Genomic DNA, 26274 nt, shown 5'->3' with positions numbered 1-26274 from the left:
GCCGCCGCAGCCATCTGCCGCCAATCCATCTTCAGAGTTGTACTGTTGCATGTACCGTGCCAGGGCTCTCTGCCATCGACACCACCACGACGCCCGACAGCGTTGTCCTTCTGTGCGAGTCCATCCTCCTACAGCGAACTCCGAATCTGCACTGCTATGTCGACTACTTCGTCGCACACTTATGTCGCGCCCGGTGAAACTCTGTCAAATTATTGTACATCGCATCTATCCTATGTACTAGCTAGCTCATGGAAATCATCTAATATCGAAAAGTCATAGTTGGCTGCATGAAAGGAAGAAAGAAGAAGAAGAGGGGGAGAGACTTCCATGTGGGGTCTAGTTCGTATGAGGTGTTGTTTGAGAGTTCGGCTGGAAACCGGTTTTTTAGCGGAGCAATTATAAGAAGTTAAGGTATAATGGACCATTTTAGAGGCTAAATGATAAGGGGTCGGTTAGAGATGCTGTTATGCTTTTTTTTTTCTAGAGGTAGTGCTAATAGTGTTGCTCATCTTTGTGCAAGAGAGGCACTTACTTCTGTTTCTGATGTGCTTCCTTCATTCCAAAATAATTGACGTTCCTAGAATTTTAAGACAGATTAAGGTGGCGGCTGGAATCTCCTTTATATCCTTTGATTTTCTAGTAGTGAGTAGTGACTAAACAACCATCATTAAAGTGGAGGAGAAGGAGGAGCACGATAGGAAAAAATGGTAGGAAAGGTGAACCAGTGAGGCCTCTTTTGGTTCATAGGATAGGATTATCATAGGAATAGGAATCTTGTAGGAAATGAGATGACATGTATCTCAAATCCTATGAGTAGGAATAGGAAACAAGATGTCATTTGGTTGACATCAAAGGAATTTTTCCATTGAGTCTAGGCTCTTTTTTTATTTTCCTATGAAATGTGGAGAATAGGAACCAATCCTATGTAGGAATAGGAATTCATTCCTATGAACCAAAGGGCTCTAAAGGAAAAAATCCTATAAGAATCATATCCTCTAGAATTCCTATGAAATTCCTCTAAATCAAATGAGGCCTGACTCAAAGCGCAAGTATTTTGAAAAAAGGTTAAAAATGTTGCTCCCTCCGATCCAGATTAATTGTTGCTATTTTGGTACGACTTTAGAGTACTGGATAGCTAGACGTCAATTAAATGGAACAGAGGTAGTACGATGCTATCCCTGGCTTTCTGATTGAGGCTGTTCAGTCAGATATGCCCCCGCTTTATGAATAAAACTGCCACATGGCGGAAGCGTAAAAAAAAAGAATCTACACTTACACCACAATTAAGCGAGTAAACAAAAAGCATAACATATAATAACATAGGTATAATTGCCCTTAAGTTGCAATGGGAATATAAATATTCCACCGGTTTAATACCAATTGTCTCAAATATTTATGTTTGGAATCCTCATGCACATCAAGAAGCATTGTCTACTTTTTCTACCTTAAAATCATAACTCTTTTCTGTCTTCTTCTTTTTCTACCTATCATCTTCATCTTCCCAATCCATGCTCACCAGCGTCATGAATGGTACATCCGGCTCAAAATCCGCCAACCCTCCGCAAAACAAAGGTATGTCACGAAGGGACAAGAGCCAAATCAACATGTATTACTGCACCAAAATATGCATCAGATCAACATTCCTGTAGAAAAATTTCTCGGTGCATAGCTACTAGTATAAATGTAGAAAGTTTAGACCTTTGAAAAATAAGTGGTATGTGGTGTGCTTGCAGATACTTTGATATGTCTAAATTAGTCAACATGACGCTAAAATCTATTGTGCTCCAGGTGTAGCAAAATTAAATTTAGATGGATGGATGAATGAATAGAAGCAAGGAGGTTAATTACAAGGTGGTATTGGCCGATTAGCTGAAGGAGTGCTTGAGAGCCTCTGCAGTGGCCTTGTTGACGAGTGCCATGGCAGGGCAGCCTTCTTCATCCTTCACCCTTGTGCTGTACTCCATGTCCTTGATCCCGTGCTGCATATGTATGTATACATCCATCAACCACATTTTTTAGAGAAGGAGGATGACCCCCGGCCTTTGCATCTGGGCGATACATGCATCCATCAACCACATGGTAAGTGCTAGGTAAACAATATTGAAAGGAAGCCATCTATGCTGAACTCTGACCCAACTCTGAACTCTGCACCTTCTATGCCCGTCACCTCAGCACATGAATGATCAAGCAGATGAATGAATTTCCCAGTAGAAAACAGCAACATTCACTAATCCTTCTTCTTTAGGAAAAAATAATAAAAACAATAAAAAAGCAGATGAACAGCAATGAATTTGCTCCGAAACTCTGTTAACGCCGTTTATGATCTGTTTCTGGACATTGCTGTTTAACAAAGTCATACATCCTGGTCAAAATTTGAGGTAAATGCCAGGATGCACGCCAGAAGATTAATCCAGTCCATGCACGCGATGTTTGACATTTTTGTTGCTCTTACCTTTTCCTCAAATAGACAGGGACCTCTTGGGTGTTTGCTTACTGAACCAACAGCACCTCTTCTTTTTGAAATAGACTGACACATTGGGTCTTTGCTTGCTGAACCAGCGCCCACTTGATTTTCAGCGCAAATGGCCGTGCAGCTCACGCCGCCCTTACCTCGTCTAGTTCTAGTCACTCAGCCAAATGTCCAAAGACAAGCATCAGACGGGAATAAACCATACAGGTACGAAGGGGTGACCTGTCATGCTTTATTTGAGCAAATACCACTTTGGACTTCGGTCGAAACATGAAGGCATTCATCTTCGGACTTGAGGCCACACACTGATGCATCACCGTTTTTCCAGGGAAGAGCCTCTGGATTTCTTCCACTTGCGCCAAGGTCAAACATTCGCCTCACAAATTAAACATGCCAGATCACAGAAAAGAGTTTCAAACAAGACAAATCCAAGGTTTTGACTCTTTTTTCTAGAATACTGAAAAAATGTTTTCTAGAATACCAAGGTTTTGACTCTGATTGGACCTCGGATTTGGTTCACCGTGCCAACTATGCCAGGAAATCAATAATAAGTCTTTCTATATCAAAGAAACAGATACTGACAGGGGCCTTGCCGATGGCGATCTTTTCCATTGACTATGACTATTCCAAGTCTTCCTCCCTTTGATACTGAAAGGCTTAGTGGTATCTTGAAATATGTGGAGGATATGAACTCACATACTGTGTTATATTGTCTTGGTGAGATTGCAGAAATCCCAGCACCATTTTAGCCATGACAACGCCCCGTAGCATGATCTTGAGCCTTTCCTTCATAGTAGCCTCTGCAGGCCTTGCCATCCAAGGCAGAACCTGCAGTTGCCTGCAATTTAACTACCCCAGCTTCGACATGACCAACAAGAATGATTTCAGCTTCAGCCCAGGTTCAGCAATTGCAAATGGTTCCCTGAGAATCGTGCCGAACACCGGAAACTCGAGCCACCAGTCGGGAAGGGTGGTATACGTAAAGGAAACCCTCAAGCTGTGGAACAGGAAGCGAACTGTGCTCACATCTTTCGGGACGCAGTTCACGCTCAACATCCTCCCGGGAGAAGGTATGGCTTTCATACTCACAAATAGCCTGTCGTTGCCCAGGAACAGCGGCGGCCAGTGGCTCGGCGTATGCAACAACCAGACAGATGGCGCGCCAACGAACCAAATAGTAGCCGTGGAATTCGACACGAGAAAGAGCTACCAGGACGACCTCGACGGCAACCATGTCGGGCTCGACTTGAACAGCATCAAATCTGTTTATCCGTACCCGCTCAGCAATCTTTCAATCATCCTGTCAAGCGGCTCGGATGTCTTGGTTAGTATCATCTACAACAGCACATCACATGCTTTTGTATTATCTGTAAGCCAGCGCAACACAAGTGGCAGTGGGGGGCATAATTGGCGAGAGAGCTGGCCGGTTGATCTATCACGGTACCTACTGGACGAAATATATCTGGGATTCGCAAGTTCCACGGGTGATTACACCCAACTGAACCAGATAAAATCGTGGAACTTCACCACGATAGACGACATACTCGTCGCTGAAAGAACAAGACATGGGAAGTGGGTGTTTTTGGTTCTCATTGCCTTGGTTTTCCTCGTTACATGTTCATCGTTTCTTGTGTTGTTGGTGCGGAGAAGGGTGACACAGCGGAGAAGGCTAGCATACCGCACGCTCGAGAAAATGATCGACGCACATGGCCCGGTTAGATTTAAGCTCAAGGAGTTGAAGCACGCGACCGCCAACTTCAGCCCTCACCGTAAGCTCGGTAGAGGTGGCGGCGGCACTGTTTACCTTGGATACCTGAATGGGATCAACAGAGAGGTGGCTGTGAAGCGGGTCTCACTCTCAAGCCGAGGAGAGAAGGAGTTCGTGGCGGAGGTGAACACGATCAGCAAGCTCTCCCACCGCAACCTTGTCAAGCTGATTGGCTGGTGCCATGAGGGAGGCGAACTACTCCTCGCCTACGACTACTTCCCCATGGGCAGCCTGGACAAGCTATTGTTCGCCAATGCCACAACGACCACGTACTCGTCATCGGCGCTCACATGGGAGCGGCGATACAGGATAATCTGTGGCGTGGCATCTGCACTCGACTACCTTCACCACGGGAGCAGCAAGAGGATCCTCCACAGGGACGTCAAGCCCAGCAACGTGATGCTCGACGAGGCATACAACGCGCGGCTGGGCGACTTCGGCCTCGCCCGTGCCATCCAGCTCGATGGAGCGACACACCACTCAACGCAGGCGGTTGCGGGCACTCGGGGCTACATGGCGCACGAGAGCTTCTTCACCGGTCGTGCCAGCCTCGACACGGACGTGTACGCCTTCGGCGTCTTTGCCATGGAGGTTGTCAGCGGGAAGAGCCCAAGCAGGTCGATGCTATATGACACACAAGAAATGTACATTGTGGATTGGGTCTGGAGGCATTACAGCCTGGGGAAAGTCATGGAGACAGCCGACACGGTGCTTGGAGGAGTGTATGACGAGATGCAGGTGGATTCTGTGGTGCGGCTGGCCTTGGCTTGCTGCCACCCGAACCCGAGGGATCGACCGTCCATGCGGACGGCGGTGCAGGTGCTAATCGGTGGAGCGCCTGCCCCGACTCCCCCATTTGAGAGGCCTGCCTTTGTTTGGCCACTGTCAGGCATGCAGCAGGAGATGGAGCTGCCGCAGGTTGGTGTGCTCTTCACAGGAGGACAGCTCATCACCTCCACTTCCCTCACAGGAAGGTGAGCATCTCAATGGCTGGTGCACTTGTACCGCCGAGTGTCTCAGTTCAGGGTCTAGGAATTCAGGGGTCAATGTTCGAAATAAAAAACAGAGAGGGGGTCTTCTGGGCCTAGGCACAGCAACTCCGCCTAAATGTACTGTCAGATTCATGCTAGTTTATACAGGGTCAGCAGTCTGGTTAGTTGATATGTGATGCAGTCATGCAGAGTGTTATTGAACACTAAACTCTTACCTCTCTGTATGTCTCAACCAAGACTTAGGATCAACGCCATGAGTGAAGTCTCATAGGTGGTGATCTAAAGTGTTACCCCACGGAACCTCATCGCAGACAGCTCGGACCAGCCATCATAGACTATTTTGGCGTTGTCTGTCATATGAACATTTGTATTGCACGGCTGTCTAAAGCCGTCTGTGATGAATAATCAAAATAAATAATGATGACGATCGGCAGGGCGCTGAGACTGGCCTCACCGACTCACTCTTATGCCAGAAACAGACCACCAACCGTCAGGAATGGCGAAGCCGCTAGTCTCACGCACCCCTACCCTTAGCCATGCACACTGTACACCTAATGGCCAGGTCGTCGTCCTAGCTCTGCTTCTACATTTCAGTTGGCCTAAAACACTAAGGTGTAATCCAGGAAAACGCTTTTATTCTTTTCGCAAAACAAAAGTGATTTTATTCGTTTCGTCTTCTCTTCTTTTTCTTGGTACACTTTAAAATTACTAGCAAACATGCCTGAAGAAAAGAAAACATCACACGGCCCTAACCTAATAAGCATGACCAACCCACCTGTGCCGCCGTTTATCCTCCTTCCCATCCTTCGTGTGTGTGTGTGTGCGCGCGCATGTGCGTGTTCTGTAATGGCAATGAATGACAACACATTAAGAACTAAAGTGGTAATGAAAAGCCTATTATCAGCAATATCCTCACGATATGAAGAAGTTGAAAAGCTTGTGAAAACAAATAAATAATGAGGCAATTCTGAACTACATTACCAGAAATTCGACATGATTCAGTGCAACCACATTGAAAAGAAACATAACTATGGAATTAGGCTAGCTATGCAACAACATTGAAAAAAAAAACTATGCTTATAAAAAACAGTTTCATCCATGAAGCATGAATGTGCTCTCTGCTTGCAGAAGTTCATGGAGTAAATATATAGATATAGATAGATTAGGCCAGAAAAGGTGAGGCACCCGGCTCTATTCTTGTACAGTATTTTTGGTGTTTTTGCTTACTGTTTCTTTCCCTGACAACCAGGCTGACATTCTAATGGATATCTTTCCATGTTCTTAATGCAAAGACAGTAACAAAAAGATTAATTCCACATGCACACGAAAGGTGCATATTTTACACCACATTAGGAACAGGTACTAGGAGTACAACTATTTTTATTCTTTAGCACTCTGAAATCTGAACCAAAATTCAGACTGCACAGAGCTATGATGAGACTCAGAAAAGATCAATGTTATGTTCTCCTGGTAATCATCAACTTACAATACTAGATGCTGATAACTTTGAACTCGGAATCAAACTTCTATTTTTGGCAACTATACATCAATGCTTCACCGGGTGGTTGGGGGGATTTGAGAGCTTACCCATCGGGGAGAGGAACAAGTAACTTGAAGTCTTCTGGGCCGCCCCTGCTGCCATGGTCGACGGCGTGCCTCCCTCCATCTCGTGGGAGTGATTCATTCCACTGCGGGGGTGGCGACTGGAGCTGCTGACGGAGGAGGAGGGGAGTCCGTAGGTGCGGACCGCATCGGGGAGGGTAGACCGGCGAAGGACGCCACGGAGGGGAGGACGAAGATGCGCGACGAGTCGGCGAAGCCGGATGAGGGAGCCGCGGAGGGGAAGCCGGGGATGGCAGATGCGTGGCGGTGGACGGCGATGCGGCGGCCGTTGGTCAAGGTGGCGGCGGCGATTGGATGTGCGTGGCGTGCGGGGGTGTGATTTTTCGCGTTTGGTAAATTGTCAGGCACCTGAAAAAATTGCGCCCGCGTTGATTACGAAAGTTTTAGTGTTTTTTCAATGAAATTTTTTTATCCATTCATCTTTAATCATGATGGTACAACAAATTTTAAAAATAATAAAAATTACATCTAGATCCATAGACCATCGAGGAACAGACTTAATCAATGCTGAAACTAGAGAGTGAGATGAAATTCAATCAGGATTTTTTTTCCCTTGGCCTGTGGAATGACTGAGGAATTTGTTTCTTAGCCTATAACAGGAGCTGTACATTTTGTATGAGAACAGCATATTGAGTATCTCAATAGTTGGTGCACTTGTGTTGCCTAGGATTTCTTTTATTTCATCCTGATAGATCATGTACTAGTGGTTGGGGTCCGCCCTAGGCGCACCTCTTGAGACGAGATTGTGCGCACTAATCTTGTCTACACACATCAAGGCGGCTAGTTGGGTTCTTAATTTAAGCTTGGCTATGCATGTTGGGCTTCTTCAAACTTACCAATATCCAATGCTTAGATTAGGGTGGCTAGTTGGCTCCTGATCTTTAGAAATGACCGACGGTACTTGATCTTGGCTTAACAAGGCATGAATAGGCATAACATGAATTAGAAATGACAACTGACATTTATAGGAGACCTTCATTGCAGTCACAACATGACTTTAGAAATGACAGACATAATTATAAGCCGAAAGATAATTACAATGAGGATTTTTAGTGGCAACCATAGCAAGCAAATTATCCTTAGAATCCTTCATTGCAGGTTATTTGCTGATCCCATAAGAAAGAACATCAGCAGGTGTTGCTTCTCGGCTTTATGTTTTTGCCGCACACTGATTGGTGCTTGCCACTGTACTACCTCTATCATAATCATCATCATGTTTGTGTATTTCAGAGTCTTTGGCTTGTAGATCATGTAATCCCTACAAAAAAAGATAGATAAAATAGTATAAATGTATAATGCCTTTAACCAGTAAGCAAATGCAAGTACACAAGGATGGCAGATATGCCATGCAAAAAAAGGATGGCAGATATGTAGAAACATTAAACATGAGACCTAAAAAATTTCAGATAGAATATGAAGCTCCATTTTCCAACAGCAGTGAAGGAATCTAGCAATAGCCGGCATTAAGAAGTCACCTATTAGGTTACTGGCTAGCTCCATCGACCTGTATTTCAATTGGCATGAAGGTTATTTTGATTAGCATCCTGAGGCTTGCATAGTACGAAAACGAAATACCATTACAAGCACCAGTTACAACATTCAGGATTTATTTTCAAACATCAGTACACATCCAACCTGAATCACCACACGATATCTGCTAGCAACCATGGATTGAATAGCACTTGCGGACAAGTCTCATATACAGTGAACAGAAATTATTAATTATACAGGAGGAGAGGGAAAATAAAACTCACATGCCAGATAGCACTGAATGTCTATGTACCCAACAATTGAAGGTAACCCGGCTTCTTCCCTTTCTGAATTAAACTCTCATAGGTATGTGGAAAAATAGTGAGCAATGGCTCATGCAATTGATAACAGCACAGCTTGAATGTGTGGCATTCAAGGCATTATATAGGTATAACCAAAGTGCATCGCTCCAATTATGGCATTTGCATGAAAACAAACATCTTGGTACATACCATACTTGGCACAATAGTTACTTCAAGCGGATGATCATTTTTCAAGGAGTCGATGATGAGAGACAAATAACTATTACATGAGTGTACACTGTACATGTACAGAGTTTTAAAATCAGCTAAATATCATGAATTACAGGCATACATGCTTCTCTCATCCACACTAGGCAACCAAAAGGTTTCAAATAATCATCAAGTGGGCAACAAAATAAATTTACAGACCCCCAAAATCTAACGGACTTGATAGTTGTAGAACTTGGAATACACAAAAATCAACCTGAACCAAATGAGAACATACATAGAGCACCAATTAGAAGGGCACTTGCACACGAGTCAGTTTTCCATTGCTATGATGAAAAATATATGTTGCACAAAACTATATTAACATGTTCCTTGCATGGGATTTGTGTCATCGTTCAAACCAAACACTTGAATTTGCAAACAAGGTTGAATCCTGGATTGATTGACAATTAAGAACAATACCATACCATATTGTTCACATCAAGAAAAGGGTTTCCCAACACCTTGCAGACCTGCCCTCCCCACCCATCAATGAACTATTCCACTAAGGTTGCTTGTGTGTACAATAATAATATGCACCCATCAATGATCTGTCTATGCAAGTTTCTGACATAAATCTTCCCCACGTCAGAGAAGGCGCGTCTACAAATTAAGAGTATACTTTTATATCAACCTGGAAAAACAAATTAATATGCATCTAACAATAGAGTGCTTGCGTATGCACCACTCATCATTGTAATGGAAGGTGTTTATTACAAATTTAAGTATATATATATTTAGTACCTAGGGCCAACTGCTTGTGAAACAAGGGCATCAATCTTTGATGTTCAGTTGCCTGTGTCCCTCAACACATATAGAATGAAGACTGAAAGTCATAGCACCATGAAATAATTTGGAACTTTTGGTGCTAGACTGCTGAAAGGTTACTGATCTACGGCTATGTAGCAGGTTTCAGCAGCCAGTGCTAATCAGAAGTTCTAAAAACAATTACCTCGACATTAACCATGGGATATGATATCTCGACTTCTTTTTCTTGGCACACTGATCACCTAACAATGCAAATGTGAAATTGTTCTTGTTTAGAAACAAACAGACATAATATGATACATGCGAGTTCAGAATCTATGAAGCAGAAAAATATGTCAGATTAGTCACGTCTGCACACTGTAAAACTCCCACTCTTCTAAACAGCATGGGCAATTACAGTTCCTTCGAATATCTTTAACAGTGCTTGCTGGACACCCTCGCCTGAGGCATCCTCTAGTCCTCTTGCCATCCACCTGAATGTACTAATGGGTCCTATTAGTACCCGTAGAATGAGCGGAGTAAACTGCAAGTAGCACAGACAAGTATTGCCTTTTTGCAACCTGGAAAAGCAGAGTAAACCACTACCAAGTAGTAGTAGTAGTAGTAGTAGTAGTAGTAGTAGTAGTAGTAGTAGTAGTAGTAGTAGTAGTAGTAATAATAATAATAATAATAGTACGTACGTACGTACGTACATACATACATACATACATACACACACACACACACACACACACACACACACACACATACACACATACATACATAAATAAATAACACTATTTTCCTGGAAAAGCAGAGTAAACCACTACCAAGTAATACTACATACATTACTCTTTATTTCCTATTAGTGGGCACCATTAAGCAAGAAATGTGGCATATTGGAATATTAGTACTTCATGTAATCTTGCAATGAATACTATTTATGCCAGATCTAACCACCTTTCTATGAACAGTTAAAGATGTAGTGAACACTTACAGTGAGTACATATGAGAAATTTTGCTCACTGATTTAAAATTTCTCACTACTCACACACTTCCTTGCAAAGAGGTTCTGTCAAAGAGCATGAAGGTACAGTGAGCACCTAAAAATAAATAAAGATTCTGAAGATCTTGAACCAAGAAGAGAAGAGCCTGAAGGTACATGAGTCGTGCTTCTTCTGTTGACAGCTCTCTTGTTCATCGGATGGACACACGGCGACGCGTTGGGGATGAACTGATCATCCTCAACCCAGCCATGGCAACGCCATACTCGTATCCCGTGGTGGTGGAGTGGCCTAGGCGGCGGAGCAGGGAAAAGAGAACAACATACCAGCGCAGCCGGCGATGACGAAGACACCACTGACTGCTCGACCTCCTCGTCCTACATGTATGTATTAATTAATTATAAGTTGCTCAACGCACAAATAGAATGGTTCAAACAACTCAAGCATTTAGAATTCCCACTTCCACATCCATATTTTGCTACATGTCAATTTCCTATGACAGCACAAGAAAAACAAATCTATGCAGCGCTCATAAATTTTTTAGCGTCATCTTTAACCCAACCTGTACCATTGGATTCCTAGGATACCAGCAATTCCCGATGATATAATTTGTGAAGCTGCTGTTTTTTGCTAGAACCAATAATCACTAATGGAGTAATCCTAGTGGCAGTAGAGCAGGAGAATAGAAGAAGAGGGTGAACCTCCACGAAGCTGTCTATCCTGAGCAGGGAAAAAATTTGACAAGCCGAATTGAGTGCATCTCATTTTAATAATTCTTTGCTGGCTGCAACTAACAGTATGCTCGAGGTATCTATTTGACATTGTGCACCCTGGGTATAATCGTACACTATTACACTATTATTCTAACAGATTCAAGCATCAGCAAAATCACATTTATGTGAAGAGGGAATGCTTCGGCACCCCCCCCCCCCCCCCCCATCAAAAGGTTACTACTTTCGAGGTAAATCAATGGCCTAGATTAGAACATACCACTTACTTAAAAAGGGTCATAGCGATAATTTACGTGTTAAAAAGCCCCACGAGAAATTAGCGCTCGTGAGTAGCCATCCAGGCCCTCGACTTGTTCGGTTGCCGTCTCTTCTTGTTTACGTTTTTTGTTTTCTAATCCCTAATTTCTTCTGCCGCTGCCGCTGGAATTTGTTGGTGTGATTGGGGCGAGGACATCTCCTGAATGCCACTACACGTGGTCGTGTACCCTGTCAGCCCCCCATCACTCAAGATGCGGCCTCACCTACGGCAGGAGAGGAAGACGTGCTCCTTCATGTGGAGGCTCGCGTGCAAGCCGCAAAGGGGCTGAGCGCACGACCAGCGGAGCTGTTCTTTTTGGAACAGCGAACTAATTGGGGTTCTGTTTGGGCTGTACATACCCAATTAGACCATAAATTTTCACCAGAATTAAGCCCTCGTTAATTACATTTTAATCGAGATTTAGGAGATTAACTTTCTGACTTATGTGGATGGATAATGATACCCTTTTCAATGTTTTGAAGGGAGGTGTACCGAAGCACCTCTCAATGAGAAGAGAAAATACGGAAAAACCCTAAAATGTATTAGGTAGTTCTCAGGACACGATACTCTTTTCACATGAAAAGATCATATATGATTACTTACTCCGTATGTGCTCGTCTATGTATTCATTGTCAATCTTTCCATGAGCCATGGCACCAACCTGGAACATTGTACAGACGAGATGGATTTAGGCACCAGACGGTAACAGAGGATGGGACAAAGCTACAAAATATCTCAGTTTTTACTCACCACAAACACAAGGGCTTCATCATCACTGCATTCGGCAACATAGTCATTCAGTTTAACTGACTTATCCCCGCTATATGAAAGGCCTAGGCAGCAAATAGATATCTATCAGCTTCCGTGAGCCAACAGGTAAATATTTTACTTTTGCTAATATCATACAGTAGAAATTCTCACCAATCTTCCGTGAGCCAACAAGTAGATACCGGGTAACAGGATTTTTAATAAGATTAAGCAGCTTCTCATGCTTCCCTTTTTGTTTTTGCGGGTGAAGCTTCTCATGCTTCCCAACAGCAGTAATGCTCAACTTTTGCAATAACAGTGCTGCAATGTCATATAAATTACTTGCACTTCAGCACAATTTCAGGATAGAAAGATGCACAATGTTTACTCTCTTTTGCTATTCGTAACTTACACATCAAGCCACAAAAACGTTTGGGTGTGCGTAGCAAGCGAACATTCGGCTTGACCTCAAATAACATCCCCTTTTCAGTTCTTACATTACATAAACATCTTGTAACCTCCCAGCCTTAGTTAGAGGGCTATCAAATATTGCCAGTAGAGCCTGCGAAATAATTTGGAAGAAAATTCAATATGTCCACCTTTTTAGAAAACAGAGCAGGAAGGAACGAAACAAATGATTGGCTGGCTCCATCGACCTTTTCTTTTGTCATGGTACTCATGTGTACTTTGTAATCACATTTCAAGGCAACCTAACAACCAACTGAGATTCTAATAGCATTCCTCCATTCGGAAGCCCAAACAGTGGTCAAACACAAAAGAGAAGAAACAAATGCTAGAGAGAGAGAAAGAGAGAGTCAATTTCCAAAACAGGGACTAATTCCAGAGAAGATATATAAAGCGAAAGGGGATGTAGAAAACCAGAGATGAATAGTAGAGGAAGGATTCGTACCTGTTCTGCACCTTGCCTGCTGGGTCGTCATTGAAGCAAGGGCTAGGGTTGGTGCTGCTTGCTGGGGCATTGAGGTTGCAGCAGCTGCAACTTGATTCAGCACAGAGAGACAGAGAGAGATGTCTTCCTACAGTAGAGAAGAGGAGTTTCACGAGCACAGCACCAACTCCAAATCGAATCAAATTCAACACACGCACAGATAGAGAAGAGAGACGAGGAGAGCACCTTGTCCATGGATGCAGCACCAGGGCCAGAGCACTTTGTCCATGGCGTCCTGAACGGTAAAGAGCGCCATGGGCGTGCCGGATCCTGCCGCTCGATCTGGTGCGAGGGGGGAGGGGTGAGGCAAGGAGAAGGTAAGGGGTGGGAACGTCAGCGGTTGGGGAGGTCGTGGGCGGCGTGGCGGCGGCGGGTAGACAAGGGAGAGGGAGAGGAATCGAGGGATGGTGGCCGCTGGCCAATCCTTTTCTCTGTAATTTTCTGTTTATTCTCGACGAAGCGAACCCTTTGTCTCGTAGCTAATCTGACGTGGCTAACGCGAGAGTTTGCCCTTTGCGCCACCCTTATTGGGTTGTATATGTGTGTGGGTGCGGAGAGAGACAACCAAGGGTGTGTTTGGACGAGGAACCAAATGAAATGGAATGGAATTTCATGGTGGAACAGATTGGTTTCATTCCTATGCTTGGTTGAAGCTACAAAATGGAATGGTTTCGGAATGTGACAAATTTGTTTCAGCTCACCTCTTGCATCGAGATGGTGAGATTGCTTCCCATATGTAGATGTTGTACAATCAAAATTATTATGGCCTACGCAATTTCAGCAATATACTATTTGATCCAAATTTTTGGTAATATACTCGAATTTTCGATAGCAATTTATTTGTATTTCTAGCGCAATCAATAAGTAATTTACACTTGCAAGCATAACGAATATATACATCAATTCACTGCTCAATTTGATAGTGTAAATACATACAGGATCAGTGCTGAAGGTAGAGATTTTAATATTAGGTAGGGTGGGTGGGTGGGTGGGTGGATGGATGGATGGATGAGTTCATATCCTCCTGAAAAGGCCATAGCGTTCATAAATAAAGAATATAAAGGTGGCAGATGGATGACGTAGGTAGATTGACAGACAGATCAAAAGCTTAATAATAAACAATAATACTTTCCATGTAACACATGTTCTCGCAAGTACATTTGCTACACAGTTTCGCCATTGCTTAACGCTTTATAATGTCAGTTATTGCACTCTTCCTCTCATTCTAGTATATGCCTGTATACATATTACAACAAAACTGAGCTACCTTCCTGCTGGCTTCAATTTGGTTTCTCTATATGCATGTATGAGTAAGACTAGGGAATACAGACCAGACCAGTCCAGAAAAAATGATGATCAAGTCTGTAACCCGATGTTAGTCCCGTAACGTCCCTTGGAATCAGAAACAAAAATCCGATAGGTAAGAGAGTTCACAGCAGCCGAACAGCTAGGCCAAGCGCCAGATTGTCAAACTGTACCGACGAGATGTTCAAAGCTGACGCCAATGCAGCTCCAAGGAATGAACCTAATGTCGAATTGAGGTTGTTAATGGACATGAACAGAGCAAACAGTGTGCCCTCGATTCCAGGCGGGCAAAGCTGTCCTGAGAGGATTAGGAACGGCATCATCCTACCAAATGTAAATAATAAAGTTAGAAACACTATTGTGTAGATGTGTACATAAGATGTCTGATCTTCAGCCATGAGTGCAATAGTGGATTCATACTGGATAGATTGAACAATTTCTTCATTTTTTCAGTTGCTCTTTTGCAATTTTGATTAAGAGAGCAGTATGAACCTACTAGCCAATGCCAATTATCATACTGGGTAAAAGTGAAGAATTCCCTCCATTGCGAAAAAGAACATACAGTGATCTAAAGCAATTAATGACAGACAGGTCACACTGAACCATGAGCTCAAGAAGCATTCATGAGCGCCACTTGATTGACACTCGCCCAAATAAAGGGAAATAAAATAAAATAAAATCAGAGTATGCCTGGAGTATCAGTCTAGATTTAGTTGAAATAAAGAAGTTTAAGTTGGTGCCTAATGAGTTACCAAAACACTAAAATCTTCTAAATACAAGATTAGTCAATGAAGGATCAGTAACTCTGGGCAGCAACTTAGCATGTATAACAGAAACGCATCTCAACTGGTTCTCTAAACTACAGGTCAAGCAGATCACTCAGTTTAGCTTGTAAAATGATCTTATATTATGGGACGGAGGGAGTAGTTCACAGGAGTATGAAAGAAATGACAGCTAGAGGATATACTTGAATTGGTTGATTGCATCGGCTAAAGCAGAGCCCCACAGCACCATGTATTTGTCTGCTATTCCATACTGAATGTGTAATCTTGACACCAGTAAAATGTCCAGTACAGTAATTATCGCTAGGCCAACATGTGCAAACCTGTAAAATAAGGACAGCAATTATTAAAGGTGGCACATGTAAGTACCTAATAACTTTAAAAAAGTGAATAGATTTGCATTGTAGCAAATTACGCCCCAAGAATTATGTCAATTTTTTAACAACATTAATAAAAGAGCATGCACTCACTAAAACACTGACCAAAAGGTGATCAATAAATGGCTTATACCAAAAATACCAAGATGAAAATTTAGTGCAACTCATTCGAATCATGGACAGCCAACTTACACAAAAGTTTATAGAAAGTTTCAGCTAGTACACTAAGCATATATACATAATATTTCAACTTCCTTTAAACAAGCTATGGCACTAATATAGATAGTGTTTTGACATTTGCAGAAGATAAACAGCTTGAAAAAATGACTTACATAAGAATATTCCTGAGTTTTTTATGCTTTAAGTAGCGGTTGTAGATATATGTGCCAAGCATTAGATTGAACCACCCAATCACACGTGCAGTCCCTAGGAAGGATGCCTCTCCAGATGTAGAACCTCCGTTTGATAATAGAACATGACTGTTGAGATATTTGGAACTGCTGCATTTGAAATGAAAAACCATGCCTTAGGTCTAGAGAAAAGAAAACAGGAAGTTACCGGTTAGGCTCTTCAGTGCAAGAGGCAAACATCAAAGAAAATGAAATTGCAGGGTTAATTACCGCAAAATTGCTGGCTGCTTAAAAGCAGTGCATAAACTGACTAAGGCTGATTTCAGAGATGAGTATAAATTAACTGATTTATTGTGCTTCTCATGAGCTTCAGATCGTTTGGATAATGATCTCCTTTTGCTCTTTTTACGAGCACCCTTTCGCTTCCTAGTGCCCTCATATTTAAAAGATTCACCTGAGCCTTGTCCAGCAAAAGCACTATCAATATTCTGACCATCAGCATGATCATGTGCGGCGTTATCTGTCGTACTTTCAAATCCTTTTGGAGATTCCTTAATGAAAACACATGTAACTAGTTGGAACAGTGGAAGAGCAGAGAAAATAATATCAATGGCATTTATTGGGAGATTGGACAATGCGTATCCTCCCAATAAGCTCCCAAATATCCCCCCTACAGCCATTGATGACTGGAGATCACCAGCAAATTTTGGCCTGAAAATAGAATAATTCAGGTTTCAAAGCATTGTATTGGAGTACTTGCTATACAAGGTGAGACAAGATGCACCAAATTACTCACCCTGCTGATCGAACTGCCTCTGCAATCATTGCATCTATAACAACATCTGCCATGGCAGAACCCAAGTTCTGTACAATCAACATTAGCGTAAAAAGATTGCTTGAGCTCCTCAAATGTTCTGACATCCCAATGATAAGCTATGGAAATAGAGAAAGACCACTAGAAATGATCAAATAGGGCACACGCTTCCTCTGCTTAATTGGAATACAGTCCGACACAATCCTGCAAGTACAATTGATATATGGGTAAGTAAATAAAACCATGATTTTTTTTATTGGGCGTTCAACATGTCCAGTAATGCATGTACCAAGCCATATATGGATGTTTTACAGCTGTTAGCAACACGTTGTGAACCTTTATCCACAACAGGATAACTAACGTACTGAACATAGCCAGATGGCAATGCTGCAAGATATTGGTAGACATAGGTTGGATGAGAGATTATTTCAGAGAGAAAAGATTGGTTGTTTCTTCCTGAAACATAGATACATGACATCTCTATATAGTGGATGCTTAGATCTTTGACTTTTCCTAGCACGATACAAACTCCTCATGGTTGGACTCCTTTAATCCTAGACTTGCTGTCCTTCCTCCCGTTTCCTTGGTGCTGCAAATCCTTGTCTGACACATGACCGTCTTCTGCTACAGGCCTACGATGCACCTATGTCCTTGGCCTCCTTGGCAGCCAGCTGGCTGCAACCGAACTGCCACTGGCTTGATGCAACATACTAATGCATACAACAACACCACTGCCAAAAAGCAGCGCAACTCTGTGGACAGGAGAGTACTAGGACAACCATAGATCATGGACACTAGCTAGAATACCGATTATGAGTTTGATATTACACGGGCATAAGTACTAGAACCGCTGAATGCCTTAATTTGCAGCAACAAAGCTATTGAACCAACAGATGTGGGAAATAATTTCTGTGATGTGTTCCTTTTTGCATTTCCATGTTACTGTCATGTGCCCATGTCTACAAATGAACTGTTCTTGTTAAGATAACTTGCTTACAAACTATGTTCATATTGTTAGTGATAGGTTCTATTCACGGTAAACTGTAATTAGTCAGAATTTGAAAGAAAAAAAAGTTCAGCTCTGGTGGAATAATTATGTATCTATAGTAGCTCCTTAAAAATCCAGTAATAAACTTGTGTTGTCATGGACGCCAATATCAAACAATACCTAAGCTTATGCCTGAAAAAAGCGTAATTCTGAAAACTGAGATGTAAGACTCATGACATTTGGAAACAAAGAAGTTAGTTAAAATGATCCTACGGACACGCATATGAGCGGCAGATCTATCTAAATCGACGGTGCATGTGCGGAGAAATGGGTGCGATTACGAGGAGTGTCAAGGTGCCGGAGAGAGGAAGAGATCAGGAGAAGGGACATAACTAAAAAGAATTTCTATTGATAATATAATACTCCATCCGTAAAGAAATATAAGAGTGTTTAGATCACTAAAATAGTGATCTAAACACTTATATTTGTTTACAGAGGGGGTACTAATTCAGACACCAATTACATTCGATTCCAGAGACCAATTCACACCTAGACTGGCTAGAATCAGCCGAGCTAAGCTCTGATTCTGATGGCTAGCACGATTTACACTAACAGCTGAGCTACACTGAATCTGGTACCATGGGTGGTTCATTCAGTTGGTCCATACGAAGTAGGGGCAGACGGGTCCCATGGCCGGCGTCCAGTTGCCACACCCGAAGAAGCACTTCCCCTGCATCGGCCCTGGCACGGACACCACGCCTCCTCTGGTCGGTACCCTGCAGTAGCAGAAGCACGTCCCAGGCGAGCCACCACAGGGGCTTATCATATGAGGCTGCGGCGGCTGCTGCTGCTGCTGGATCAGCGGCGGCGCCAGCGGCGATGAGCCTCCGCAAGGGCTTGTGCGAAGCTGCGGCGACTGCTGCTTCTGCTGGATCGGCGGCGGCGGCGCCAACGCAGATGAGGCACCGCAAGGGCTTGTGAGAAGCTGCTGCGGCTGCTGCTGGATCGGCGGCGATGGCGCCAGCGAGCCGGTGATGGTCATCTTGACCCCACGCAGCATGAGCTCAACAAGAAGCCGCGCCGTGTTGCGGGCGTCGTCCAACCCGCAGTGCAGGCGGCCCTCCCAGTCCAGTCCCGCCGCCCGGACCGCCTCCTGAAGGGTGACCCGCCCTCCGCCGCCGAGCGCCGCCTGGAAGGGGACCCTCAGGTTGATCCAGCGATCGAAGTAGGACGGCTTCTCGATCCCCTTGAAGCGGCACTCTGACTCGAGCATGGTGCGGCAATCCCAATCTCCCCAGGTCACGATGGCCAAGCTCCCTGCCCCGCCGTCGCCGCCTTCAGCCAGGAGTCGTGCATCCAGAGCGCCTCGCCGAGTTCCACGCCGCCGTCCACGTCCTCCTGCCGGATGCCGGTGAGTTCCCTGCAAAATTGAGTCAGCACAGGTGATGTTTTGGACGAACGTACCTGCGAAACGCCGACTCGATGCGGCCGGTGGCGCCGTCGACGAGCACGGCGGGGAACTCAATGATTTCCTGCGGAAAGATCCGCGCGTCTTTCACGCACGTCGCCTCGAAGTCGACCACCACGAAGAAGTCGAAATCTTGCACCTGCCCCTGCCCGCGCGCCGCCATGATCGGTGCCATGTTCGACGAGGTGCGCGAAAACTCCGAGAATCGAGATCGGGAAAACTAGGGATCGGAAACTAGGGCGGGGAAGATCGGGGAAAGAGGGAATCGAGAACTAGGGCAGCGAAGGTCGGGGAAAGTTGGGATCGAGATCTGATTTGTTTTCTCCTCACGCTTGGGGCAGGCACAGTTGGCGCTCTTTTTTTTTCATTACGTGGTTGGCGCTATTTCTAATCTAATCAACAAATCAAAGGCTGTGGTTAGCGGGAAAAAAGACTAATGGCTGTGATTAGCGGGAACAACCAATGGCTGTGCTAGAAGACTGGTTTGAGTCTTTTTTTCTTTTTGCTTTTTTTGCGAGGAAACACTGAGAGCTTTATTGAATAAAAGCGTTCGCCGAGCAATCCGCCAACAGGCTACTGGTCAAGAAGCTAGGAACATTGTTAATCCAGTTTTCGGTTACGTCAATCGTGCAAGCATGCTTAGCACAGATATGAGCGGGGACCGTTGGCTGATCTTACAACATGATGAACATAAAAAGAATTTAAACTACCATCAAGCTCTCCAATTTCTATTAAGATATGAGCCACGACCGATCAAGAATCGTGGCGAGTGTTCCAGAGGTTGACTACCTCCAGACAGTCCGTCTCCAACACGATGTTTGAAAAAACCCTCAAGTTGGCGAAGATAACACATTCTCGCACTTTCATCGCCTCCGCTATGAGAGGATCTGTAACTCCAAGGAATGGTTTACTCCATGACCCATGAAAGAAATCAGGGGAGTGTGCAACACCCCCGCCTCCTCCTTTACCATCTTCACATTTGATTGCAGCATTCGTATTAATCTTGACGAAGCCTGGTTCCGGGGGTCGCCACCCATGTCCCGGCATTACTAGGGAATGCCGTCCGGGTATATCCAAGAGAGCTAGTGTCTCCCTGGTGCGGCGGATAGATGTCACCGGATCAAGCTTGTCTTCCCCGTGCGTCAGCCTATTCCTAGAATGCCAAATCGACCACAAGACTGAGACTAATATAGCTCGGTCTCTGGAAGTGAATTGTTCACCACAAATAATATCCTTGGCCCATGTAATTGGCTGCAGTATTGGCATATGAAAATCGAAAAGTTGTTGCGCCTCCTCCCAGAAGCTTACTGCATGTATGCACTTCAGTAGTGCATGCTCCAGGTCCTCCTCACTTGCCAAACAAATCTTGCATAGGTTCTACTACCCTATGTGCCGATGCACCAGTCTGCATTCATCAGGTAAAATACCCCTTAAAACTCGCCAAAAGAAAACTCTCACCTTGGGTAACACATTGAGCTTGCAAAGCGAATTCCACAGCCGTTGGTTATCAAATAGGGAACTGGTAGCCTGCCCTTCCTTTGGAGCTTGAAGCTCGCTGCGAGTCACTAGAGCTCGGTACGCCGACTTGACGGTGTAGTTGCCTGAAGCCTCGTGTGCCCATGCGAGAAAATCATCACCACCTCCTAATCGCAGTGGTATGTTCAATATAGCTTGCGCATCTGAGGGTATGAACGTGTCTCGAATTAGTTCCTTCCTCCATGACCAAGTGCATGTATCAATCAGGTCGCTCACAAGTGAAGCAGTGGTGTTCATAGGTCTAACTTGGGGAACCATTGTAGGCATTGATGGGATCCACTTATCATTCCATATCGATATGTTGGATCCATCTCCTACCCGCTTGATAAGCCCAGTAGTTAACGCTTCCCGTCCAGCCATGATAGCTCTCCAAGTTGCTGAGGATGAGCTTGGACTTGTTGAAGCAAATATGCCCTAGAGGCACTAATAAAGTTGTTATTTATATTTCCTTATATCATGATAAATGTTTATTATTCATGCTAGAATTGTATTAACCAGAAACTTAGTACATGTGTGTGTCCACATACGATCACGCAAGATCTATCTAGGAGATGCATAGCAACGAGACAGGGAGAGTGTGTCCATGTACCCTCGTAGACCGAAAGTGGAAGTGTTAGGTTAGCGCGGTTGATGTAGTCGAACGTCTTTGCGATCCAACCAATCCAAGCACCGAACGTACGGCACCTCTGCGTTCAACACATGTTCAGCTCGATGACGTCCCTTGAACTCTTGATCCAGTTGAGGCCGAGGGAGAGTTCCGTCAGCACGACGGCGTGGCGATGGTGATGATGAAGTTACCTGCATAGGGCTTCGCCTAAGCACTACGACGATATGACCTAGGTGTGTAACTGTCGAGGGGGCACCGCACACGGCTAAGAGAAGACTTGGTGTGCCTTTGGGGTGCCCCCTGCCCACGTATATAAAGGAGGGAGGGAGAGAGGCCGGCCCTCCTAGGGGCACGCCAAGTGTAGGGAGTCCTACTCCCAAGTCCAATAGGATTCCCTTTCCTTTTCGGAGTAGGAAAGAAGGAAAGGAGGGAGAGGGAGAAGGAAAGGGTGGGCCGCGCACCCCACCCCTTGTCCAATTCAATTTGGGCAGGGGGAGGCACGCGCCACCTCGTGGCCCTTCTTCCCTCTCTCCACTAAAGCCCAATCAGGCCCATTAACTTCCCCCGACGAATTCCCGTAACTCTCCGGTACTCCGAAAAATACCCGAATCACTCGGAACCATTCCGATGTCCGAATATAGCCTTCCAATATATCGATCTTTACCTCTTGACCATTTCGAGACTCCTCGTCATGTCCATGATCTCATCCGGGATTCTGAACAAACTTCGGTCATCAAATCACATAACTCATAATACAAATCGTCATTGAACGTTAAGCGTGCGGACCCTACGGGTTCGAGAACTATGTAGACATGACCGAGACACATCTCCGGTCAATAACCAATAGCGGAACCTGGATGCTCATATTGGCTCCTGCATATTCTACGAATATCTTTATCGGTTAAACCGCATAACAACATACTTCATTCCCTTTGTCATCGGTATGTTACTTGCCCGAGATTCGATCGTCAGTATCATCATACCTAGTTCAATCTCGTTACAGGCAAGTCTCTTTACTCGATCTGTAATGCAACATCCCGCAACTAACTCATTAGTCACATAGCTTGCAAGGCTTATAGTGATGTGCATTACCGAGAGGGCCCAGAGATACCTCTCCGATACACGGAGTGACAAATCCTAATCTCGATCTATGCCAACTCAACAAACACCATCGGAGACACCTGTAGAGCATCTTTATAATCACCCAGTTATGTTGCGACGTTTGATAGCACACAAAGTGTTCCTTCGGTATTCGGGAGTTGCATAATCTCATAGTCAGAGGAATATGTATAAGTCATGAAGAAAGCAATAACTACAAAACTAAACGATCATTATGCTAAGCTAACGGATGGGTCTTGTCCATCACATCTGAAAGTGCAACTATCCCTAGGTGGTTTTGGTAATTCCTAACAACATATAGCTCATTGAGCTAATGCTATTTCAAGATTAATATTTCAGGAAAGCTCAATGATTGGCATGGCATGGATGAGAAAAGTGGACCCCTCAAAATGCTAAGGACAAAAGGATTGGCTCATGCTCAAAGCTCAAGACTCTACATTTTCTATTTTAGTGATCCAAGATCACATTGAGTCTATAGGAAAAGGCAATACTATCAAGGAGGGATGAGGTGTTGCTTAATGAGGCTCTTGCTCAAGATGCTTAGTGATATGCTCCAAAGCCCTCAACTACTTCCTCACATCCACATATGACCTAAACCAAAAGTCAAACTCGGCCCCACCAATTCTTTCTATCCGGCGCCACCGAGTTCAGATAGCATAGCCACTACCACAAACCCTAGGCAAATCGGTCTCACCGATAGGGATCTCGGTCTCACCGAGATGGGATTGTAATCTCTCTGTTTCCCTTCGTAGCGTTTCGGTCCCACCGAGATGAGTGATCGGTCCCACCGAGATTGCAATGTAAACTCTCTGTTTCCCTTTCGTAACATTTCGGTCTCACCGAAATGAGCAAATCGGTCCCACCAAGTTTACCTGACCAACTCTCTGGTTAGCTTATTACCAAAATTGGTCTCACCGAGTTTGTGTAATCGGTCTCACCAAGATTATGTTATGCCCTAACCCTAACCATATCGGTCCAACCGAGTTGCATGTCAGTCCCACTGAAAATCCTAACGGTCACTAGATTTGCTGAATCGGTCCGACCGAGTTTATCAATTCGGTCCCACCGAGATTGGCAAGTTGTGTGTAATGGTTAGATTTTGTGTGGAGGCTATATATACCCCTCCACCTCCTCTTCATTCGTGGAGAGAGCCATTAGAACGAACCTACACTTCCAACTTACCTTTTCTGAGAGAGAACCACCCACACTTGTGTTGAGGCCAAGATATTCCATTCTTAACATATGAATCTTGATCTCTAGCCTTCCCAAGTTGCTTTCCACTCAAATCTTCTTTCCACCAAATCCATATCCTGTGAGAGAGAGTTGAGTGTTGGGGAGACTATCATTTGAAGCACAAGAGCAAGGAGTTCATCATCAACACACCATTTGTTACTTCTTGGAGAGTGCTGTCTCCTAGATTGGCTAGGTGTCACTTGGGAGCCTCCGACAAGATTGTGGAGTTGAACCAAGGAGTTTGTAAGGGCAAGGAGATCGCCTACTTCATGAAGATCTACCCTAGTGAGGCAAGTCCTTCGTGGGCGACGGCCATGGTGGGATAGACAAGGTTGCCTCTTCGTGGACCCTTCGTGGGTGGAGCCCTCCGTGGACTCGCGCAGCCGTTACCCTTCGTTGGTTGAAGTCTCCATCAACGTGGATGTACGATAGCACCACCTATCGGAACCACGACAAAAACATTCGTGTCTCCTATTGCGTTTGGATCCTCCAAACCCTTCCCTTTACATTCTTGCAAGTTGCATGCTTTACTTTCCGCTGCTCATATACTCTTTGCATGCTTGCTTGAATTGTGTTAAGATTGCTTGACTTGTCCAAAGTTGCTAAAATCAGCCAAGAACTAAAATTGGGAAAATGATAAGTTTTATTTAGTCAAGTAGTCTAATCAAACCCCCCCTTTAGACATACTTTCGATCCTACAAGTGGTATCAGAGCTTTGGTCTCCATTTGCTTTGATTTCCATAGCTTTTGGTAGTCATAGCCTTTGTTTCACAACCTAGGAGAGTATGGCGTCTAGCGAGGGAAATTACCACCGTAGAGGTCCTTACTTTGATGGTACTAATTTTGCTAGTTGGAAGCATAAGATGAAAATGCATATTCTTGGACATAACCCCGCCGTATGGGCTATTGTGTGTATTGGCTTGCAAGGTGAATTCTTTGATGGGAGAGAACCGAACTGTGAAGCTACCACGGAAGAGTTGAAGATGTTGCAATACAATGCTCAAGCTTGTGATATCCTCTTCAACGGACTGTGCCCCGAAGAATTCAACAAAATCAGTCGTCTTGAGAATGCAAAGGAAATTTGGGATACTTTGATTGATATGCATGAACGTACCGACTCCGTCAAGGAATCCAAGTTGGATGTGCTTCAATGTCAGCTTGACAAGTTCAAAATGAAGGATGGTGAAGGTGTCGCTGAAATGTACTCTAGGCTTGCTCTTATCACAAATGAGATCGCAGGCTTAGGAAGTGAAGAGATGACCGACAAATTTATCATCAAGAAGATCCTAAGAGCTTTGGACGGAAAATATGATACCGTATGCACATTGATCCAAATGATGCCCAATTACAAAGATCTCAAGCCAATGGAAGTCATTGGAAGAATTGTTGCTCATGAGATGTCACTCAAGGATAAGGAGGAGCTCCATAACAAGTCAAGTGGTGCTTATAAAGCCTCATGTGAAGCTCCCACATCATCAAGTGAGAAACAAACCTTCAATGAATAATTGAGCCTAATGGTGAAGAACTTCAACAAGTTCTACAAGAGTGGAAGCAAAGAGAGAAGTTCCAAGTCAAGGTCCCACAATGACAAAAGATCTTCTAGTCGAGAGCGAAATTGCTACAATTGTGGAAGACCCGGACACTATTCCAATAAGTGTACGTCACCCTACAAGAGAAGAGAAGATTCTCCAAAAAGAAGAAGTAGAAGAGAAGAATCACCATCAAGAGAGAGAAGGAGTAGAGATGATCGTTATGAATGAAGAACATCCCGGAGAAGTAAGGATTCGGAAAGGAAGGACAAGTCATCAAGGAGCTACACAAAACGAAGACATAAAGCTCATGTTGGTGAATGGGTATCCGGCTCCGACTCCGACAATCACTCCGAGAGAAGCTATCACTCCGACTCCGAATATACTCAAGATGAAAGTGTTGCCGGTCTAGCACTTGTGTCAACCAACTCCTACGACATATTTGATTCACCAAATGAAGGACTTGGAAGATGCTTCATGGCTAAAGGCCCAAAGGTATCACACCCCGAGTATGTTGATTTCAATAGTGATGAAGATGACTTATTAAGTGATGATGATTTACTTGTTGACAACTCTAGTGATGAATACTATGATGAAACGTCAATTAATCATGCTAATCAAGATAAAACGAATGACAATGATAAGGAGAAGATCGAGTTTCTAACTAAAGAACTAAACACTCTTAAGTTAGCTCATGAAACTATCTTAGGAGATCATCGAGAAATTTTAAGGACTCATGAGAAATTACGTTTTGAAAAGATCAACCTTGAGCAAGAGCATAAGTTCTTAAAGGCGATC

The 26274-nt window shown here is 44.2% G+C and overlaps 2 protein-coding genes, 1 long non-coding RNA gene and 1 pseudogene across 8 annotated transcripts; 1 reads left to right on the top strand and 3 right to left on the bottom strand.

Annotated features, from left to right (window-relative positions):
• Positions 1 to 1310: 1310 nt before the first annotated feature.
• Positions 1311 to 10981, bottom strand: LOC125543509. Of its 5 annotated transcripts, none has more exons than XR_007298538.1 (5): positions 10802 to 10981; positions 6818 to 10711; positions 6006 to 6071; positions 1849 to 1979; positions 1311 to 1612 (listed from the first exon to the last, which is right to left on the bottom strand). It is a non-coding gene; the product is annotated as an uncharacterized LOC125543509 (long non-coding RNA). The 5 variants fall into 5 exon arrangements; XR_007298539.1 differs by having other exon boundaries at positions 6818 to 8111; positions 8246 to 10853; XR_007298542.1 differs by having other exon boundaries at positions 6818 to 8111; positions 8329 to 10853.
• Positions 2042 to 5412, top strand: LOC125543504 (probable L-type lectin-domain containing receptor kinase S.5). Its single transcript, XM_048706876.1, has one exon. The coding sequence runs from the start codon at positions 3222 to 3224 to the stop codon at positions 5214 to 5216; it is 1995 nt and encodes a 664-aa protein (XP_048562833.1). The 5' UTR covers positions 2042 to 3221; the 3' UTR covers positions 5217 to 5412.
• Positions 10982 to 14456: 3475 nt separating the features above from the next.
• LOC125543507 (probable folate-biopterin transporter 4) lies at positions 14457 to 19585 on the bottom strand. Of its 2 annotated transcripts, none has more exons than XM_048706877.1 (6): positions 19449 to 19585; positions 16979 to 17200; positions 16453 to 16893; positions 16165 to 16332; positions 15641 to 15778; positions 14457 to 14997 (listed from the first exon to the last, which is right to left on the bottom strand). In XM_048706877.1, the coding sequence occupies exons 2-6, from the start codon at positions 17101 to 17103 to the stop codon at positions 14799 to 14801; spliced, it is 1071 nt and encodes a 356-aa protein (XP_048562834.1). In that variant the 5' UTR covers positions 17104 to 17200; positions 19449 to 19585; the 3' UTR covers positions 14457 to 14798. The 2 variants fall into 2 exon arrangements, with proteins under 2 accessions (XP_048562834.1, XP_048562835.1); XM_048706878.1 differs by having other exon boundaries at positions 16165 to 16329.
• LOC125543508 lies at positions 18374 to 19822 on the bottom strand (annotated as a pseudogene).
• Positions 19823 to 26274: the final 6452 nt, after the last annotated feature.

This window comes from Triticum urartu, chromosome 3, assembly GCF_003073215.2.
Source record: "Triticum urartu cultivar G1812 chromosome 3, Tu2.1, whole genome shotgun sequence".
In the NCBI taxonomy this organism is placed as follows: Eukaryota; Viridiplantae; Streptophyta; class Magnoliopsida; order Poales; family Poaceae; genus Triticum; species Triticum urartu.
This window is presented reverse-complemented; position numbering and strand designations above follow the sequence as displayed.

Coding starts and splice junctions, on each gene's coding strand:
- LOC125543504 (XM_048706876.1), top strand. CDS start 3,222: ATGACAACGCCCCGTAGCATGATCTTGAGCCTTTCCTTCATAGTAGCC.
- LOC125543507 (XM_048706877.1), bottom strand. CDS start 17,103: ATGTCAGAACATTTGAGGAGCTCAAGCAATCTTTTTACGCTAATGTTG. Junction 16,894..16,978: donor GAGGCAGTTCGATCAGCAGG/GTGAGTAATTTG, acceptor TTCTATTTTCAG/GCCAAAATTTGCTGGTGATC. Junction 16,333..16,452: donor AAGCAGCCAGCAATTTTGCG/GTAATTAACCCT, acceptor TTTCAAATGCAG/CAGTTCCAAATATCTCAACA.